The 22,938-nt window shown below is 36.8% G+C and overlaps 1 protein-coding gene across 1 annotated transcript in view; it reads right to left on the bottom strand.

Annotated features, from left to right (window-relative positions):
- The window catches only part of LOC113229289, a 142,311-nt gene that overhangs the window by 63,828 nt on the left and 55,545 nt on the right, over positions 1–22,938 (bottom strand). Inside the window, exon 3 of the mRNA XM_026462840.1 lies at positions 17,374–17,449. Within this exon, the coding sequence (XP_026318625.1) occupies positions 17,374–17,449 (76 nt within the window). The remainder of the gene's footprint in view (positions 1–17,373; positions 17,450–22,938) is intronic.

Genomic DNA, 22,938 nt, shown 5'->3' with positions numbered 1-22,938 from the left:
CTGACAGCGCGATACTGCGATGACATTACAATTTAAATTTCGAATAGGTTGACTTGGAACATTTTTTTCGTGGTTTTTGTATTAGACCCGTCGTCCATTTATTTGTAAGTCAATGCATATATTACAATAAAACAAGACAAAAAAGTACAAAATAATAATATATGAAACGGGTCTATAGTTGAACTAAAAAGGAATATGGGAGTACATATTCGGTAATAGTTAAGACTGCACTAAATATTAATAAACAATGATACACAGACACACATATCTAAGCAAAAAACTATAATTTAATGACAATTAACGTCCTAAATAAAACCATAATATTTGAAGTCCATGTAACATTTTGTAATTTCATTACAAATAACATTTATCGGCTGTTATGAAGGCAAAACAAATTAATCAGTTTTAATTATAATAACCGTTACATATAATTGTAATAGCTGCATATAATTCCTTAATATCTAATGTACAAAGTAAATTCAATGTATCTTTTATGCTATTAACCCGAAAAATTCCAACGAACCGTAAAATCCTTTTTCTCAAAGTGCTGTTTTTGCTATTACTTATTGTCACTAAAAATCAGGCGAAATTGTGGCCTATCTATATCTAGCTAGATACAATGGGAGTGGTTTATCTAAAAAAGTGAGTTGCAATAGTAACGCCTCAAGAAATCGAGATGAGGGATGATGTCGACAGCGAAAGAGGGGTGGGGTAGACTATATATACGGCTGTCATTAGTGCAGTCAAGCGCCGCTGGCCAGTCAACCCGTAATCATAGAACGTGGAACTATCCCGAAATATTGATAAAGGTAATAAATAAGAAGATGTTATATAGTCTCACACATTAGTGTAAAAAGGCCACATCTGCAAAATAATAACTTTTCAGGAGAGAGGTGTAAAGATTCTAAACGAAATTAGTTGATTACTTTTTTATGATTAACTAGGAGAGTTATAAGATTTCACATACATATGTATAACACATAATTTGTTTTGTGTGGTTCGTATTATTTTTATGATTTTCACGTGTAAAGCACTTTTGACGTAAAATCACTTGTGGCGATATTATACCAAGAGTACGACGTGGTAAGGAATTTATACCTAGTAATAATCTTTAAGCGTGAGTCTATTTTTCATAGAAAAAAGAAAAAAGTCATAAAAAATATTCGTCTAGGGAAGTACTGCTTTTACCTATTTCTGCTGCGAAGCAGTAATGTTAGCTACTGCGTTCCGGTTTTGAAGGGTAAGGGTGCTGGTGAAATTATAGGAACATGGGACTTGTTGACAGATTTATGTCTGAGGCCTCAGCGTGACGGGTGCGGTGGTAGCGACCTTCAGATCTTTGTGATTTAAAGCACGGGTGGCACTGCAACCAGGGCTCCGTCACTCACTCAAGGTTACGCGATAAGTGCCTACCGCTGAGTGCGCCGACGTCGGCGCAAGCACTCACACAAGTCTTTCATTTATAAGCATTCGGCTTCGTACGCCTGCCCACTGCGGGCAACGTTATTTTCACCTCTCTGAGCGCGTGCTTAGGTTCCTTTTTCCTCGTAGTGAGCGCCTGGTGTTATTAGTCGGATTTAGTAGGCTATTATAACGAAGGTATTTTCGATTTTATATGAGATTGATGTATATGTAACGTAGTAACTACTAAATAATCTGTGCTGCAACCGCTATGGACAGGCGTGTGACGCTTAGAACCAGGCATGGTATCATAAAAAAAATATTTTCTGTCCCTTTTTAACATACTTAAAAAAATAGGAGGTTCTCAATTCAACGGTATTTTTTAGTTTTTGTATGTTTGTTACGCGATAACCCCGGTATTTGTAAACCGATTTTGATGATTCTTTTTTTATCTATATGTAAATCAGTATATCCTTTTAAATTTGAAGAAAATATTCCACCACCACGGGTAACGAGGGGATGAATCCGGTTCGCGCAATTTCCGGTAACCGATTTTAATAAAACTTGGCCAAATAGATGTAATTCCATGAGTTTTTGAGGTTGGTTTTTTAGTACTCTGTACTGAGATTATTATACATAATATTGTGCATCAGATCATAAATTGACCACACGTTTCGTTTGAAATAAGAAAGTAACACTTCTAGCGAACTGTAATTATCCATGATAGAGTTATTAGCAACCGTATGTTAATTAGGACCTGCTACCATTAATATCTCTGTACGATTTAATCAAAATAAATATCTACCATTCCTCAAGACCCACAGCAACGAGGGACAGTTATAACAAATATTACAACAATAAATAATACACGCCGTGTTTAATTTAACTGAACCCACGCGGATAGAAATAAAAAATAATTAACCAAGTACGATACACTTTTAATTAAAAGCGTAAAAAAATAAAAAGAACTGTTAAGAGCAACTTTGTTTTAAGTGTAATTATATATATAAAACCAACTTTACTAGCAATTACACCAATGCATTTGATATTAAAATTTCATAAAGTAAACTAACTTATTTATTTATTTTTACATGACTGTATGCACTTACAGTTTCCCACGTAAACGTATATATAGATTAGAGATACCAAAAAAGAGTTAAGTTTTAATAATGTTATTCTAACCGAAACAGTCTATCTTACCTACTCTTAGGTTCTAAAGCGAATGGAGAAGATGCTACGTTCCAGCAACTTATAGTAATGGGTTGACCAAAATGTCACGATTTTTGTTTAAAAAAAAAGCTTAAATAAGAATAGCGAATGTTTTAGGTTTACAATTAATGGGAAACGTTCAGAACTGGTGAATAGTAAAAGTGTCGAATTTCATCATGGCATTATCATTCATTCATATCATTCAAACATTCGTTTCAAAACCGTGAAAACTAGTTGTTGTTGCAGTTAAGTTCCACTCATCCATATTCGTAACGTGTTCGGTATTCACAATTATTTTGGAATGGACACAACTTTGATAACGAAGAAACTATCAAACGACACTTAGAGCAGTATTTTTGAAAGACCTATTCTAAAATTACCCAAAAGATGGCAAAAGATTGTAATTCGACATGGCCAATACATAATCGATTAAAGTATCATATTTCGATACGGACTTTTTGGCCAAACCAATATTTCGTCACATCGTTTCTAAGTAAGTAGTTAAGGCCTATAGTACCAAAGCACAGCGTGGAATTTGACTACAAGAAATTATTAGCTAGAAGACAAACTCACAGATTCTGATATTAATTGTAAATCATGAAGATGTATTGCTAAAAACATACACTATATTATAATACTGATATTGACTCAGTGTACACAAAATTACTATTCAAAAAGGGAACTCTACAAAAAACGAACTTACCAAGAAAGGTAAGTAACGAGTATACGAAATTCTACATAAAAAAGAAAGAAAATTGCATTTATTCCACCTACATAAAAGGATTTCAAACATACGGAGGACTTTAAATAAAACATAATAGAGAATTTCCTTCCTTTCTTTTTATGATGCCAAGAGACGGGATGAACAAGGCGTACGCCTGGCCATAAGGACGCGCTTGTCCATAGTACTTATAGGGTCGTACTCCATAACTCTACTCAATGCTCAAGTCAGGACTTGAGTATGATTTCAAGCACTGGAAATACGACTTTAATGGCAAGGACTTGAGCATGATTTCCAATGCTTTAAATCATACTCAAGTCCTGACTTGAGCTATGAGTAGAGTTCTGGAATACGAACCATAGTACCACTCAAATCTTATGTTGCAAAGATCCGAGGGGACACTGCCGCTGCGCTCGTCACCTCGAGACATAAATTGACAAGTCTCCTGTATCTGTGATTTCACCAGAACACTTACCCTACAAAACCGGAATGCAGTAATGCTCACAGTACCGCATGGCGGCAGAAATAAGTAAGGTGGCAGTATTTCCCTGGACCAACCCTTTCCCAAGGAGCTCTAATGTTACTTAGTTACTTCGTAACTAAAGAACTAAGCGCACAATTGTATAATAAATAACTTGATAAAACCTTCATCGCTTCTCCATAGTGCAATTTTCTGTTTATCTTTATATTTCATGGATATTTGATTTTTATTCATTTCCTACATAATTATGGGACAAAATAAAAGATAGTGGATAAATTAACATAGTCATTTGTACTTACTCTCTGATTCTGTTTACTACATTGTAACATGCAAGAGTTCACGTAAACACAAATACGATTGGCAACAAGTTGATCTGGCTACAAGTCACGACAAAGTTAATCGTGCCGCTGACTGTGATCCAATTGAACATCAGCGCTATGCCTGTATCCAAATGTCAGTGTTTATAATTCCTCGTTGCGTTTAAGCACGAAACGGAAAACAACAATATTTTATATGGTATTACTCATATAAATCCATAAAAATATATTATGTTAAGTAAATTTAAGTGACAAGTAATATTTAAAATTTATACACAGTGAGTTTGTTAAACAATTTAGTAGAATAAGTCAGAAAGTTGTTATTTTGAATTTCCAGAGTTGTCAAAGTAAAAGCTGAATTGTTGATTTTAAACTGACAACAGCGAGAATCCACCTGACTTTGTACCATCAGCTTAGAGTACAAAAAACAAACCTGTGGTGTGGGTTACAAAATAGACTGTACAATAAATTAAGCTTATAAGTAGTAAAATTCTAAAGTTTTCCCAATAGCAAAAATAAATTGGTGAAACTATACTCCACAGGCTTGTTTATATTGAAGTGTAATCTGATTGAGAAGCCATCGGTATCTTATTGCATTAACTGTTTGCTTACTTCTCATCGAACAGCTTGTGAGTGGGTTGCTAGTATTTATTCACTGTTTATTCATTGGAAACCTGAAAGAAATCTTAACTAAAATGAAGTAGGAAAATTAGTGTTTTGTATCGGAAATATGACCTTTATTCGTTCATCGACTCGCTTTGAAGCGACAACTAAGTTTGTACTTAGGACTCTATCCTGTACTTCAACACACATAATAAATGAAAATAAGTTGAATATATATTATCTGAGGCAATGTAAGTGTTGATAAAACCTAAATGGTATAAGAGACATTTAAGAAAATTTTCAATCTTCATTGAATTGTCTAATTTAAAAAACTAAACTGTCGTTAACTACTGTTGGCAGTAGTCAAGATATGAGATAAATAAGAAGCGTGAATGATAAGAGCGTAACGGCAGCTGTTCTCATAACCGATTGCAATCACTAAAGAGGAAAGTACGATGATAATTTATAACATGTCAGATGTAAATAAAGGTAAAATATGTTTTAACGATTTTTTATTATGTTTCTTTTTTTTTATTATCTTATAAAAAAAAATGAAGCATAATAAAAAATAAACAAACCAAAAGGTTTCTTTGAAAAAACAAATTACGCAATTTAGATCCGAGAAAAAAATTGTTATATTTAATTTTCTTATATTTTTTTTATAATATCAAGTGACGGGACGAACAAGTCGTAGGCCTGATGGTATACTACACGCCTGTCTATAACAGTTGCAGTGCCACTCAGAGCTTTAAATCGCAAAGATCAAAGGGGCACTGCCACTGCACCCGTCACCCTGTGAAATAAGTTGACAAGTTCCATATGCCTGTAATTTCACCAGCACCCTTACCCTTCGAAACCGAAGCACAGTAATGCTGACATTACTGCTTGGCGGCAGAAATAGGTAAGGTGGTAGTACTTCCCTGGACAAACTCTTTCACAAGGAACTCTATTGCTATAAATAATAATCGTAATAATGTAAGAAGTCGATATCTAACATCAACTTAATAATTTGGCGTTAAATTACATTATTAGCTGTTACATCTGTTATGTAGATAATATTAGGGTGGTCCAGACCCTATGCTTTCATACAATTCGCTACATTAATGGCTGTAGTTATATTATGTTTTGTCTCGAGTAGCTCCAGCAAAAACCATCACAAAACAGTCAATTTAACTTAGAAGTATATACTATTTTGATATTGTTACTTGTGTTATTTTAAATATTCCAATTTGAACAAACAGTGAACATAAATTGTAGATATTGTATAAACTGCGAAATCTGCCAAATAAATGTAATATGGATATCATCCAACATAAGTGATCAGGTCTAGGGGCAAGTTCCTCCCACATACATTAGCAGATAATAAAATTATTGTAGGACTTATAATCTTCACTAAAATGACTACATTATACTTATATAAGCCACAGGTCAAAAGTCGTGTTCAATAAATAACACGAGAGGCGTAAAACATCAAAGAAGCGGGTATGGGTGTAGCCAATGGATGCATAAAAGTGTCAGTTGGATTATTTATAAGCCGATTCTCTTTTCACAGCGTAGTCCGTTTCAATATAAATAGTGCTATACAGGATCAGAATAACAATATTGTCATCGGTCTGGATCTATACATATATTTAATGGAATATGTATTCTTTTAAAAAGCCGTGGTAGCTTCTTAAGCCGGATTCGAAACCTCTGAGTTTTCGGAATTTATGTGCGAAATTTAATTTGAAGTTTACCATGAGTTTTTCCGTGAAGGAAAACATCGTGATGAAATCTGCACGTCGAAGAAGGTTCATAGCCCTCTGGAAAACGTATGAAGTCTCAATCCACATTAGGCCAGGGGGGGCGATCATGGCCTAAAATCCTCGCCTGAGAGACGACTCGTGAAGTATAAAATGGGTTCATAATGATGTTGATATTCTTTTACAGAGTTTGGTCTCATTTCTTAAAACATTACGTTTTAGTTGCCAAACAAAAGTTATATATAATAAATAAAGTTGTATATACGTAGATACATAAGATCAGGGTGTGGGAATCAGTTAACCATAAAATAATTTTTATAACACCAACAATTCAATAAATATATAAGGCCCAAGTGCACATACCCTAAAGAGCTATCAAGCGAAACTAAAGAGGCACTACAAACACGCATAAATGCTATTGTTCACGCTTAATACAAATCATTCAAACATTTATGATCGAGCAGATGACTGGCATCAAACTATACGACTTTTATAGTGTTTTGATGTAGTTAACACTTGTTCTCTCACCTGCAAGCGATTTGCAAATAGAAACCTATCAAAATGAAATATTTGCTACGATTATTAGTAGTTTAAATATTGATGTTATTAAAACGTTTTATTCGCAAATGTTAACGAATAACTTTCATAAGAGAAGATATTGATACTACAAAAATGGATGGTAACATAAAGGGAGTTTATAATGTATGCGAGTAAACTTTATTATGATTCTCAGAATGACACTTTTATCCATATCAAATCGATTATATTTGCGAAGTATTCCGACCGTTAACATTCCTCAACGAGGCGTCATAGTGAAATCTGCATATTCATGAGATTCCGCCGATAGGCGAATTTAAGGAGACCGTTAGAGGATAAGCTTGCTAGTCGCGTATTGTGCGCCATGAAGTATTCATGGGATTGCACCTAATTGCATTGTAAATTACAAACGGTCCGAGGTTTAAGACGTCAACAGTTTTGGACCAAGTGTGTACAATGGATCTAGTCACAGGGTATACTAAAATCAAGGTGACCATAAGGATATGAAATAGTACGCTCAGTCGGTTATTGAAACTGATGTGATAAATATTGCCACAGTTTTAGACCAAAGATTTCTAAACAAAGTGAATTTAAAAAAAATTTGATAGTTTGGCTTTGCTGCAATAATAATTGTGATTTACAATATACATATTTGTAAAATAAATGATAGTTAAAACTATCATTTATGCATTTTGATTTCATGATTATGATCTGCATAGGTAGAACCACATCAATATTTTTTGACATTGGATACGTAGGTCTGAAACTCATAATACTCATGGGCTGGTACTGCCAACAGCAACGCGTCCACATTGAAAGCGCCAAGGTTAAGATGTCAATAGTTTACGATCTTGGCCTAGCATAAATAGACTTTGATCAGAGAACATAATATTGTGAGCCCAACTACCGTTGAAGAAAACCTTCTTTATACTAACAAACTTCAGTTTATTGATCTAATCAACAACACGATAAATTTTGCTCTTTGCGATTTTAGCTACTGCCAAGACTGAAAATGCCTGGCGGCACTGCCAATGTCTACTTTGATAAAATCACTACGAGAACAGAATTTCAATTAAAACAATATGCCAACAAATAACCGTTCCCCAGCGTAATCAATTGCCCCCATCGACAAATTATCGCTTTCCGTATTTGCTATTGGAAACCGCATGTCAGCAATTTTCTCAACATTGATTGGTAGTAAAAACCTACTTAAGGTATTGAGTATCAATTTGCAACAATTACTTAAGGAAACCGCTAGAATGTTCTGGATGGTTCTGGGATGTTATAAAGGCGGTCGGTACTGGGTAATTAGCTGGTAATTGAACCGATGGTACGTGATGCGCACAATGGGTCCCGTGTCGCAGCGAGTTCACACGGCTTTCACAACTCATTACATGTCGGTTGGGATGTTTATGGACGGACGTACTACACATGAGTAGGGTTGGCCGGCAGAATAGAGTACTAGAGACTATTATCTGGAAAGTACTGAATAGTACGAGTAGGTAGTAAATTAAATATTGAGGTTAACTACTAAGATTGACATTCGGAAGAAACTGCTACATTGGACTTACGTCACACAGCTGATGTTTTTATTGTCAGTTGTAGCATTTCACTGAATCTGCAAATTACGTAATTTGGATATTCAATATACTCTAATTCATGTAATGGCAAAAGGAAATAAAGCAATTTTTATTCCCAGGATTAAATTTCAACAAAAGAACCCAACGATATTAGATCTTGTAGTATACTTTACCATAGGTCGTGTTGCAAAGGCAATTTCGCTGTTATTTCATATCCCAGTTGATGGCTCATTACGTTGAATTATGTATTCGTATCTCAGATGGGAATCACTTTTGAACAGCTATTGTTTCATGGTCGTGAGGAAGCATAAGCTACATTCGATCATCATACATCGTGAAATGTGTTCGTCATTATGGGAAAGGATTGCGTACCAAGATATCATTTAATTAATTTACATAAAAACATGAAGCTATTCTATTTACAGTCTTATTGTACTAGGATTATAACCTAGAAATGTATATACAACTTGTAATTATACATAATTAGGTATATACCTACGCTAACTAATTGGTTTTAATAAATTTAGGCATGATGAATAGCTTTTTTAAGTTACTCTTCCACTAAACAATGTACTTAAACAACCGTACGGAGTTAATTAATGTATGACAAGTGTGGGATGTTTTGATGACAAACGAAATGTTAATGACGACAAACTTTTGGACTGTTGTAATTGTGAAGGCATTTTTCACTGTAAGATATGTCACTGCGAATTATTTGTATGTAAATGTTTCAAGTTTTCCAAAGACAATATATAATAGCTCATTAAATCAATCCAATTACAATATCTGTCTGCGCTCACGCAATTAAACCAGTCCTATAACTCAGGCCGGACTGGACTAGTCTGGCTTCGCACCCCAACTACCGTTGATTCTGCGATCCGTACTTATCCGTTTGTTTTTACAAACGGCGGGCTAGTTGCGGTGTGCGATATGTTAGCTATGTATGCCACCGGACGCGCGTGCGTGGATCGACGATCTCAAATGGAGCGGACACTCCGGCTGTCACACCCGGCTAGATGAGAAAGTCTTTCGCTGCTTACTGACTGGCCACATTAGATCGAAACCCCACGCGGCCGGGTTGTGGACGACCTCACCAAGGACGGTGTTTCTGCTTACTGAACGCTGTTCTAGGGCAAGTTTTTGTTATAGGCGGAGCTTGAATGGAATGCGTTTTCGGAATTCGTTTTTTGGTATGTATAGATTCAGTAAGGCTTTGTTACTCTTAGTATTTGGCGATCACTTTATTGTTATCATTATGAATTCCCTTTTGGGATTCTCGCTTTGATAAATTGTTATCGTTTTTTGAAATTTACAAAAGTTACTTTTCTTAATTAGATTTTCTAATAAAATATTTTTTTAAATTGTATGTCAAGCATTTTGCACTACACATTACCGCTACTGCATCAAAACACATAGATGAAATTGAAAAATAACAAGCTTCAATCTAAAACCAATTTGCAATTTAAGACGGCAGTTTAAAGTCTGTGAACCGCGAAACTACTCCTAAAAAAACCATTTCGTCTCTTTAAATGACACTAAAGTCTCAATCAGGTAGACAACTAAATCAAAGACTATTAACTTTATAGTGTTTCTAATAGAAACGTCGAGTTATGAGTCTGTTAATAGTTGATTAGTCACTCCAAAATCGAAAGTTTAATGATAGCACATAAGTCAATATTTAATATCAAGAAAAAAAATTTAACGACTACGAAATGCTAATGCACAGTCTAGACACGATGTCTTTGTGAAGTTGGCAACTTTCAAAATTTGTACCTACTTAAATGATCAACCGTCCACAATAAATCACACCTCCGGTGAAACAGCGACGTAACTTACATTTGTAAAATTTATTTCTTGAATATCATGATGTTTGCACTACCATGATTTTCGTTTTTTATTTTATAAAAATAATCAACTATTTTATTTATGACACCAAGTGACGGGACGAACAAGTTGGGTGCTTGGTAGTTGGCGACACGCCCATCAATTATAATTGCAGTGCCACTAAAAGCTTTAAATCACAAAGATCTGAGGGGCACTGCCACTGCGCCCGTCACCCTGACACAAGTTCTCAAGTGGACAAGTCCTTCCTTACCGTTAAAACCGGAACGCAGTAATGCTCACCACCACCGCCACCGCCATCGCTCTTAAGCTTAAAACTCACAGAGAACGGGTGCGGATCGGACGCTTGTCGGGTCGGGAACACTGCGGGTGTAATTATACGGACGACAACACACGACGGGCGAGCGTGCGTGGTGTGTTGTCCATATAAATACACGGAATTACACCCGCCGTTCACCCGGCCCTACACGCGCCCAACCCGCATCCACTGTCAGTGTGCTTCACGCTTTAACCGAGCTACAGACCGCGTCAGCATATCTTACGAGATTTTTGTATTTCTTACAGATCTTTGCATTGCGTTTAAACGGCCTGCTTTCACCATCAGCGCACCTGAGCAGCGTATGATACATACATTTGTAAAATCAGAAAACGTGTTATAAGTTTTCTGTCTAGGGCTACTGCACATTGTACTACACTTCTAAACACGGCGCCCTCATGGAAAAAATAAGAAATGCATAATGTGTCATTATTTTTCCGTGCAAATTGCATTTTTTAATATCATTTGGCATTATAATTTTTTGCAGTTAAGTCTTTGTTTCACCGGGTGCGATATGTATATAAACATTGACATATTAACGTAACTGCGATCCGAATATTGTGTATAAAGTCTGTTAAAGCCATGAAAGCAAATAATAATTTAAGAATGGTGCCGGGATAGATATAAAACATTAATAGTCAGTTTTTAAAATGCTGCTCATCATGTTGAAAGCCAACCATTTATTAGAATATTATTAGAGACACAGTTCTCTTGACGGGAGAATCTTTCCATGTATTGTGTCAAGATTCATTTACGTAAATAATACACTGTCAATGCTCTATAATTTATATCTATTATGTATTGTAGAAGAAATACATTAGTCTATAGGAAGTCATAATAGTTAACGACGTAAACTAAAATACTGACAATAGCTGTGTGGCAAGCAACATCGTGATGAAGGTTTCTAATAAATTTTGCTACATGAGTCGTACTGTTCGTGAATATTTTGCTCATCATTTTGTGTGTATTTAATATGGCGCAAGAGAAAGAACAATACCAAACAAGTGTAAAAATTTTACAGATTTCGTAGATTTCTCCCAGATGGTGCTGCAGGAAAGGTCGTTAAAAGCAAAAAACAAAAACCTGCAACAAGCACATACAAAAATTCGTAAGGTCTGTTGGTTCCTTCCGTGGCTCAGTTGGGAGAGAGCCAGCCACGGTATGCTGAAGGCGGTGGTTCGAGTCCAGCCGGATCGAATGAATTTTTCTTTGTTTTTTTTATAATACCAAGTGACGGGATAAACAAGTCGTACACCTGGTAGTAAGCGATATGCCTGTCCATAACAGATGCAGATACCACTCAGAGCTATAAATCGCAAAGATCTGAGGGCACCGCCACTGCGCCCGTTACCCTGAGACATAAGTTGACTAGTCTCATGTGTTTGTAATTTCGCCAGCACCCTTACCCTTCAGAGCCGGAACGCAGCAATGATCGCATTACTACTAGGCGGCGGAAATAGATAAGGTGACAGTACTTCGATGGGCAATCTCTTTCACAAGGAGCCATCGAGTATATAACCAAAAATAAAGACGAAATGTCATTTAATTTGTTTGGAAACTATTCTGCCATATCATTACGGTGAAACTGCGCTCCGATTGGCCAGCCCGAATTAGAAACAATTGACAGGTGTCGTCAATTGTTTCACTTCAAATCGATCAGTTTGACTTGAAAGCTCAAGTCAAGTGCTGTAATGGACGAAAATTGAAAAATTATATAATTAATATTTAATTGCCGATTAAATGTGATTCCGTTTGTTTTGTAATTAGATGTTTTGCTGTTTTTCGCACTCACCACCGAATGGAACAGCCTCCCATAGTTAGAGATATTATCTTTATTACAATAAATCCAGAATATTTTTGGAATATACGGAGACGCACACACAAGGCCCATTTTCCTGATGAGTGGCCAGGGATGAATGGCCCTTATTTCGTTTCTATTTCTAGTTACACATAGGGCGCATTATAAGTTTCCGGAACTGGACACTTACATAAACAATATTTAAAAAGTAATTGCAACATTTAAAGGTGGAACTCTTTGGCTGTAGAACACGGTTTGTTTCATCTGACTGTCACTTGTTTTTACATTGTGGCGTCATTTTAGAAAGTGGTTGTCTCCTTCACCTTGGACTTAACTCGTGAAAATTTTAGTAGTATGATGTTCTGCGACTTTAAGTGTAATTTAACAGCGCAGCGGAGCTTCGCTCGGCTTCAAACTGCTTTTGGCAATGAAGCACCATCCAAGACGACTATTTATATCTGGTTTTCAGAATTCAAACGCGGCCGTGTGAATCTCAGTGACGAATTTCTTGATGGTAGCCTGTCCACTGCTGTAAACAACAAAAACATCGATGCTGTGCGCCGTATGATCAAAACAGACAGGCATGTGACATACCATGAGATTCGGGCATTTTTAGGCATAAGCTTGAGTCAAATACAATCAACACTACACAAACATTTGAGTGTGAAAAAGCTATGCCTTCGGATCCTACACAACTTCACTGATTGCGTCACTTGGTGTAATGCCATGCTTACCAGGTTCAACGAAGGGGCGTCAAATTTGGTGTGGGACATTGTAACAGGTGACGAAACATGGATTTATAGTTACGATCCCAAAATAAAGCAGCAATCGAACGTATGGGTCTTTCGCAATGAGCCGAAACCAACCAAAGTGGCGCGCGTGCAAAGTGCCTCTAAGCGGATGATAGCTTCCTTTTTTAATAAAACTGTACACGTGTCTACTATTGGTTTGGAGAATCGTTATACCGTGAATAGTGATTGGTACACGACCATTTGTTTGCCGGAAGTTATTGACGAACTCCGTAAAAATAACCGTAAACGCCGTATCATCTTGCACTACGACAATGCCAGTTCTCAAACGGCCAGACAGACAAATGAATATTTGAAGGTGAACAACGTTGACCTTATGAGCCATCCCGCGTAAAGTCCCGACCTTGCACCTTGTGACTTTTATTTATTTCCAAAAATTAAGAACCAGACCGCGTATGTCAACGATTTTCATCACCTAAAGAGGCTGTCGAAGAGTATGAAAAAGTGCATTAACGCTAACGGAGAATATTTTGAGAGACAATAAATTCATTTCTGACCATTTATAGTATTTTTTTCTTATTCATTCCGGAAACTTATAGTGCGCCTCACGTATACTCGATGCAGGGAGCTCTCTGCTGCTATAGAATAGAATAGAATAGAATAGAATATAGAATAGAATATGTTTATTTGCCAGAATACAGTAATTACAAAGGTCTTAAGTAAAATTAGGTACATTGTATTCAACCTGCAAGCAGATGTGCAAATATTAATGGGATTCAATGTTTCTTTAGTCTCTATAGTTTCTAATTAATGTAATGAATTTGTAAATTCTAAGTATTCTTTATTACTATAGAAGCAATGTGTCAAAAGCCATTTTGTCAATTTTAATTTAGAAGTATGTCCTTGTAACAATTTAATTTCGTTTGGTAATTTATTGTAAATAATTATACACATGTTGAAGCAGTTATTCTTATAAATTACTTTATATATATTTATTATTATATATTTGTGTTCGATCTTTGTATTAATAAATTATAACTAACTGAAGGAGTTATTTCACAGAAACTAACTGTACATCATGGTAGTAAGACATCGTGGTAAGCAATAAATTTAATGAAAGATTTGAATTTATAAATAAAATAAAGTAAGTAATAAATACATTGTACGGAGCTTTTTACATAATAACATAATGTGTCTAATGTTATGGAGTAAGGAATCACAGGGGGCAAACGCTAGTCAACTTCCTCGAGCACGAGGGGCTCTTCTTGATGAATTCGTTCTTCAAGAAAAAGCCTCAAAGGAAGTGGACTTGGCGAAGCCCCGACGCTGTGACTAAAAATGAGATCGATTTCATCCTGACGGACAAGAGACACATATTCAGAGATGTCTCAGTGATCAACAGGTTTAGCACCGGATCTGATCACCGACTTGTACGAGGCTCTCTGAATATCGATGTCAAACTTGAAAGAAGCCGCTTGATGAAGTCCACGCTCCGTCCTAATCCACTCCAGATCATGGCGGGCTCCGAGAAGTTCCATGAACTTCTCGAAGCGCGATTCGTCGAGCTGGAACCCACCGAGGACGTTGACGAGGCCCTACAACGCGTGGTTGGGACGCTGAGAAGCGAGGGCATCAAATTCTGTCAATTGCAGCGTACGGGAAAGAAGTCTAAACTCTCGGATGAGACTCTGCGACTTATGACGAAAAGACGCGATGACATCCAGGCCACTTCGTCAGAGAGGTCATACCTAAACAAGCAGATTGCGAAGATGGTACGGCGTGACCTTCGGAGCTCCAATACACGCCTCATTGAGGAGGCGATAGAGCGAAACCGAGGGTCCAAAGTATTCACTCAGCAGCTTGGAAGGAGCCACCTGACGAAGCTTACAACGCACGATGGCCTAACCGTTACGTCAAAGCCGCAGATACTCGCCGAGATAGAGGACTTCTATGGCCGTTTGTACGCTGTAAATGCTCCTCGGGTCCAGCGTGACAATCACGATTTGAGAGCCACCTTGACGCGCCACTATACCGACGACCTGCCAGAAATCAGTCAAGACGAGATCGTGTTGGCTCTAAAACAGCTTAAAAATGGAAAAGCCCCCGGTGAAGACGGAGTTACTTCGGAGCTTTTGAAGTCTGGAGGAGTTCCTATTATCCAGGAACTTCAGAAGCTCTTTAACTTGGTCATTCACTGCGGGAGAACTCCACGGGCGTGGAACAGGAGTATTGTAGTTCTCTTCTTTAAAAAGGGAGATAAAACTCTACTGAAAAACTACCGACCCATCTCACTCCTGAGTCACGTCTACAAGCTGTTTTCTAGAGTCATCACGAATCGCCTCGCAAGAAGACTCGACGAGTTTCAGCCACCGGAACAGGCCGGGTTTCGGGGAGGATATGGCACCATAGACCACATACACACAGTGAGGCAGATTATACAGAAGAGTATAATCGGCCCCTGTGTTTAGCTTTCGTGGACTATGAAAAGGCCTTTGACTCTGTCGAAACCTGGGCTGTCCTGGAATCCTTGTAGCGGTGCCAAGTGGACTATCGTTATATACAAGTGTTGAGATGTCTTTACGATGCTGCTACCATGAGTGTCCAAGTACAGGACCAGCAGTCTTAACCTATCCAATTACGCAGAGGGGTGAGACAGGGGGATGTCATATCCCCGAAACTGTTCACCGCTGCATTGGAGGATATGTTTAAGACGCTGGACTGGAAAAGGATGGGCATTAACATAAACGGCGAGTACATCTCACACTTGCGATTTGCAGATGACATAGTCCTAATGGCAGAATCGCTGGAGGAACTGGATCAGATGCTGAACAGCCTAGCATCCGCCTCGCGGCGGATTGGTCTCGGCATGAACTTTGATAAAACCAAAGTCATGATCAATGACCACATTGATCCGAGACCCATCAGCGTCAATGGCCACCTTCTTGAAGTTGTTTCCGAATACACTTACCTCGGGCAGATTCTGCAGTTAGGTAGAAATAACTTCGAGAAGGAGGCCAGGAGGAGGATTCAGCTTGGCTGGGCAGCGTTTGGGAAGCTACGTCGAGTCTTTTCGTCGCCCATCCCGCAGAGCTTGAAAACAAAGGTTTTCAACCAGTGCGTCCTACCAGTTCTAACGTACGGAGCTGAGTCGTGGACACTCACGATACGGCTAGTCCACCAGTTTAAAGTCGCTCAGCGAGCTATGGAACGAGCTATGCTCGGAGTTTCTCTGAAAGATAAACTCCGTAATGAGGTTATCAGACAGAGAACCAAAGTGATCGACATAGCTCTTCGGATAAGCAAGCTGAAGTGGCAGTGGGCTGGACATATCTGCCGAAGAACCGACAACCGCTGGGGTAAACGAGTTCTTGAGTGGAGACCACGACTTGGCAAACGTAGTGTGGGACGCCCTCCAGCCAGATAGAGTGACGATCTGCGGAAGATTGCTGGCAGGAAATGGATGCGTCAAGCCGAGAACAGGGCGAAATGGCGTGCATTAGGGGAGGCCTATGTCCAGCAGTGGACTGCAATAGGGTGATGATGATGTCTAATGTTGATGAATTGTATGTGTGTAAGTGTAATCTTGAGATCGAAGTACTAAGTGTTTTAATGATTAAGGGTCTTGTCAGAATATGAGCAAAGTGCTTAGTATTCGTCTGTAGCAAAATCGCAGACACATTTGACATGTCGGTACTTTTCAAGAATAGTGGCATAAACCAAATAAGTTCATTTAAAAAAATATATTACAGCGTCATTCAGAATATAGCAAAATATCATTAATATTTGATACTATTACTTTGTAGTAAATTTGATTTCCAAAATTTTTTTTAACCACCTGGTTGTAGATAAACTATTCTTGATATGAATTTATTATTTTTTTGTATTTTTATTTTCTCATATTGTATTGCAAATAAACGAAATGAAAATGATTGCTGATCATCTGTAATCATTTCAGAAATTCACTTTCAAAAAAAAGATTAAAGTCCTTACAAGCATTTGCTTTAAATTTATTTAGTAATAAATAAAGATTATTGCATTCATTCATTCGTTGATTCGCTTTTAATAATTATTACTTACATTAACCAAAGCCAAAATAAGCCAAACGAATGTCGCCCGCGGTATACTTGACGCGACATCCGATGCCATTTTGGTCCTGAAAAAAGGAAAAAACAAAAATTAATCTAAATACAATTAAAATTCTTCTCTAAGCTTCGAAACAAGTAAATGAATAAGAGACAGGTCCCAAAAATACGAGTATGTGCCTACTATCTGCCGGCTGTAACGTTTTTTAATGCAAATTCAATCTCAAATCACCTTTATTACATAAGGAAGCAAATTACACTTGAAATCGTCGTATTGATTAAACTCTACTGCTCATTCGTAAGGCAGATTGCCCTGTGAAGAAACGAACTCTATAGGTTAGTCTTTGTAAATATACATTTGAATATATTTATCATTTACAATATTTATTTCAGTTATTTTAGACCGAAAATACCGCAAGAACTAAATGGGTCACTATCACGGATTTTTAATAATAATAACAATAATAATAACGCATATTCTCATAGCCCTACACTAGGGAAACCCTGTATCACACATCCTGTGATACACACATAAACAACCATAAAATACATCCAAACTCACGAGAGAAATTAATGTAGGCCATGCAAAAATTTCTCCCAGTCCGGGAATCGAAACCGGGACTCTGCGTGGCAGTCCAGAATGGTAACCGTTCGACCGCGGACGCACTTGTTTTAGTCACCCAAGTACGCAGAAGCTGTATAACCTTTAGCGCGCATTTATTCTACACGAACGGAGTCCGCGTTGCCGCCGCGCTTTTACGTTTTAACCTTAAAGAGGGTCCCGGGAGCGCGGGCAAGTCTGGCTTGAATTTGATCTACGCGGCGGCCACGCGTTAGTATTATTCAGAGGAATTTAAATGTTGTTGTCTAGTAAATAGAATTGAAATTCGCCATTAATGTACATGAAGGCGTGGTAACTGGGCAGTCGCCGCGCGGCGACCGCGCGAAAACTTTCCCCTCGCGTAACTGAGCGCTTAGTATATAGTTTTAAACCTCGTAATTGAGAAAATTTTTAATATCAATCGGAATCTTATTATAGAAGTTGCAAAACTATTTAGGGGACAATCTACGACATTGCCCCCTAAACGGTTTTGTGACTTTGTGAAGACTACTGTCGAGAACAGCTATAGTTTACTACTATTAATACAAAGATCCAACACAGAAAAAAATCCTCCGTTCCGGCCGGACTCGAACCGAAGTCTTCTACTAGCAAACCGTGCCAGACGCTATGCCAACTGAGCCACGGAACGAATCAACGGACCTCACGAGTTTTTCTATGTGCTTGTTGTCGGACCTTTGTATTTGGTTTTCAACGACTTTTTAGCCATAGCGCCATCTGTGGGAAATCCATGAAAGTATTTCGCATAAAGTAATTTCACAATAAATAATTGAATATAATTTCAATCAAAATTTAGCTAGTTTATTTTTATTCCTTGTATTAAAGTTAATGTCCGTCACTATTTTTCATAAATAAATTACTTTCTTCATAACATAAAAATATATTTTCATAAATGTATAAACAAAAGCGAGTAGTAAAGTCTTCATTGTACTGGCTTGAATGAAATTCACTGCTTCCACGTCATTAATTTTAATAGGTACTATTCTACGCTACGATAATAAAGTTTTCAATCGGTTCGTCAAGTTAGTGTTCTTTAGTAGGTGACTAAAGTATATACATATACTCGTATACTTATGTAGTAATAGATTCGTCTTTTTATTACTTATTGCTGTCAAAAATCTGTGATAAAATTTCAAAACATCGCTATTGAAACCAAATATTGTCGCAACTCAAACATTTGGTGAAATAGAAAAAGGACAATTTGAAAGTTAAGAAACAGATCTCTTATAGATGGAGCTACGGCAAAAAAGTCGTTAAAAATCAAAAACTGCAACTAAGAACACTTAGAAAAATTAAATCCTTACGTCTGCTGGTTCGTTCCGTGACTTAACTGACAGAGCATCTAACACGGACTGCCGGAAGGCACTGGTTGGAATGAATGGAAGGAATTTTTCTTAGTGTTCGATTTTCGTAATAATAATTATAACAATTTGAAAGTTAAACAAAATACCGTTTGAATATAAAAAATATAAAGAATATAAAAAAAATATTTCATACAGTATTTTTTTTAATTTTCAAATCGTGTTTTGTTAATTCCAAAATTTTCAGTTACGATAGTACAAGGTTTCATGTGCGCTACATCCCAAAATGTACAAACACAATATCGTAAAGTTCATTCATGATTATTTCTTTGGAAGTGTCAAATATGGAATGAGTCACATATTATGATTCAAAGATTTATTGACAACATGACATTGAAAAGGTCAGACTTTATGATCCAACTTATTGCATATGTACGAGTGCATAATTTAAGCGACAGATTTCGATTTTCTACCCGGACATAGTTCACAGGAGCTTGGAATTTGCAGAGATTAACATAAGTGAAAATATCTGAATAAATAACCGGAATAAACTTGTTTCCGTGGCGCCTGGTGGGTAATTTGCTTTCTCGCGTGCGCAAGCGCAGCACTGCGTCAACTATCACGGTCAATGTCGCCTTAAGACTGCTACTATTAATTTTTGTACTCATAAGATGTAATATGTAAACATTAATTGAATAGTTAAAAAAGATGATATACATTTTGAGGATCATATTACTTCTTAAATTGTTAGCCGTGGTAGCCTAATGGGGAAAATATTAATAACCGCTGTTCTAAGATTTTTATAGATGTAGTTTTTATAAAGAATCATTTTAACTATGTTTACATACAAAAGAAAGTATTTATGTAGAACAGTTGGATTGGTCCAGTCAACCAAATAAGATTACTACCGTCCATGCATATGTGTCACTGGTGGGCACAGGTCGTCTCTAAAGAGAGAGTCAAAGCTATAACGATAAAGTTTACCTTGATGGGGCTTGGTAACTTTACATGTATTTAAAGGCTAATGTCAAGTAAATGTCAAGATTCTTCGTTTCTTCCCCTTTTTTGCGAAAGGTAACGGAACGCGCTTTGAAAAACAACAGCCCTCACTACCTTAGCTATTTCTGCTGCCAATCTATAATGTGAACATTACTGCGTTCCTGTTTTGAAGGGTAAGGGTGCTGGTGAAATTACAGGCACATGGGACTTGTCAACTTGCCTCAAGGTGACGGGCACAGTGGTAGTACCCATCAAATCTTTGCGATTTAAAGCTCTGAGTGGCACTGCAACAATTATGGGCAGGCGTGAGCTACAGCTCACTTGGTATCATAAAAAAATTAAAGGCACAGAACACTGAATCTTAGAAGGCAAATGTTTTCCCAACAAGGCTAACATTGCTATTTAAGCAACGAAACACAGCTATAATTGTGAATTTCTGGTTCTCCAAACATTTTTCTATAGTAATTTCTTATTAGATTGTCATGAACATTTGTAAACTCAATTCAAAGTCAAATAATCTTTATTACAAAGGCAAGAAAAAAAAAACTTTTCAAATGGTCACATTGATTAAACTTTACAACTCATTCGTAAGGTATATTCCTCTGAGAATAATGAGTGAGAAACTCTAGGGGTGGTACTTAGTAATTAAATATTCGATTCCTCCACTCCTGAGTAAAGAATCGTAAACCCAAATTCACAACTTTAAAGGGGATCGTTTTAATGTGTTTAAAGAACCAAAATGTCCATAATAGCTGCGATTCTCGAGGTATTACAATCAAATTTGTAACATGCTCATTATTTCTACAAATAATTTTACTGTTGAGTATAATAGACCCACATAAAAAAGATATGAAAAAATGAACCTATTTTTAGGGCTTATGATAGATTAAGTAGGAGGAGTCGATTGTACCCATTTATCAATTACAATATTTATTTCAGATGTAATAAATAGATCGAGGCAACCTACAATAACTAAACGGGTCATTAAGTCATTATCTTGGATGTTTGTTATCAAAGTACGCAGAAGCTGTACAATAAAATAACCTTTGGTGTAAATTTTTTGTATCACTATAATTAAAATTTCCCGTACTAACAAGACAACTCACCACATTCTATAAATAAAAAATTGCGTACACGTATTTATCATTATGTATTTTAGATCAACAACAAATAGGCAGTTAAACGACTCTTGCTCTAGACTTCAAGTTTCCATGACAACATAATGTGTAAATTACTCCGTTATTCTGAATGTCGGTTGTATCAAATTTCCACGCAAATATATATTTATTTAGCTTAGCAAATAATACAACCTCGCGCACGTTATTTCCGCGTTCGTGAATTGTTGAGAGTTTTAATTATTGAGGAATAGGACAAGCCTTTGTAAAGATTCCGTGCCTGCAGACTTGTTCAGTGAAAGATAAAACTTAAGCCTTTTCAAGGCAAGAGTTGCTTAGGTAGCATTATTTAGGTGTGCATGATCCTATCGTCGACTTCCGCGTCACTTTCCACCAGGAGAGATGGAAGTAAAATGAGCATTTATTTTTTAATTTAAAAATAAAATTGTAATATGCGGTATTAAAAAGATACATACAGTCCACAAATAGGAAAACTTAGAAAGAGTTTTAATAAGTGCGCTTATTTGTAACTTGCGTTAGGATGCACCTAAAACTGTAATAACGTCAATTTTAAGTAAAAACCGTAACTCTGTCCTCAGAATGAAAAAAGGCACAACTGTATAAAGTACGCATAGTTGTGCCTTTTTTCGTTACGAGGGCAGAACTGACGAAATACTTTCATATATTTGTCTTATACTTTCATATATACTTTTATATTTGTGCTATGGCTAAAAAGTCGTTAAAAACCAGATACAAAGATCTCACAAGAAGCACATAGAAAAGTTGGTTCAAACCCGACCGGACTAAAGGAATTTTTTCTAAGTGTTCGGATCTTTGTATTAATAATTAAAAACCACAATTTAAACGAAAGAAGGTAGTTACCTCATTTCTCAAATTAGATCCAAACAGTAATTTCACACTAAATTACTAAAATCTAGATTTTTAACGAGCTCGTATTAGGGGAAATCGGATCTATCCGAGCTAATCGAACATCGACGCGTGCGTCTCTACACGCATGCTTTGTAAAAGCGTACTTTCATTTCGAGTAAAAAACGCATTTTTTCGCACGAATGCTTGCGACTTTCTGACATTTTAGCAGAATTGTTAAATATTGACATTTCGTAAGACTTTTCTAATATTTTGTGTACAGCCATCGCGCAATATATTGTGACAAAACAAATTAAATTTTAAATAAAATAAAATAAAATTGTTTATTCAGTAACATAATGTACAGAGAAAACTAAAGACTACTTATGCGATTTAATGTAAAAATAACACACATGTACCTGAACTAGGAAATTCCTGTATTTCAGGTAAATAATTTTGTTTCGAACTTCTATCATTCTTACTTGATCAACATCACACACGTTGCTCTGATCCCAAAATAAGTAGCTAAAGAACTTGTATTATGGAAATCGGAAACAATGACAGTACCACAAACATCCAGACTCGAGATAATATAGAAAAGTTAGTTTTTCTACAGACCCGGCCGGGTATCGAACCCGGAACCTCAGAGATGGCGACAC

This window comes from Hyposmocoma kahamanoa, unplaced genomic scaffold (assembly GCF_003589595.1).
Source record: "Hyposmocoma kahamanoa isolate Upper Pololo Valley unplaced genomic scaffold, ASM358959v1 296, whole genome shotgun sequence".
NCBI lineage: Eukaryota > Metazoa > Arthropoda > Insecta > Lepidoptera > Cosmopterigidae > Hyposmocoma > Hyposmocoma kahamanoa.
Note: the sequence above shows the minus strand (reverse complement) of the source record. Positions and strands in the feature narration are given on the sequence as shown.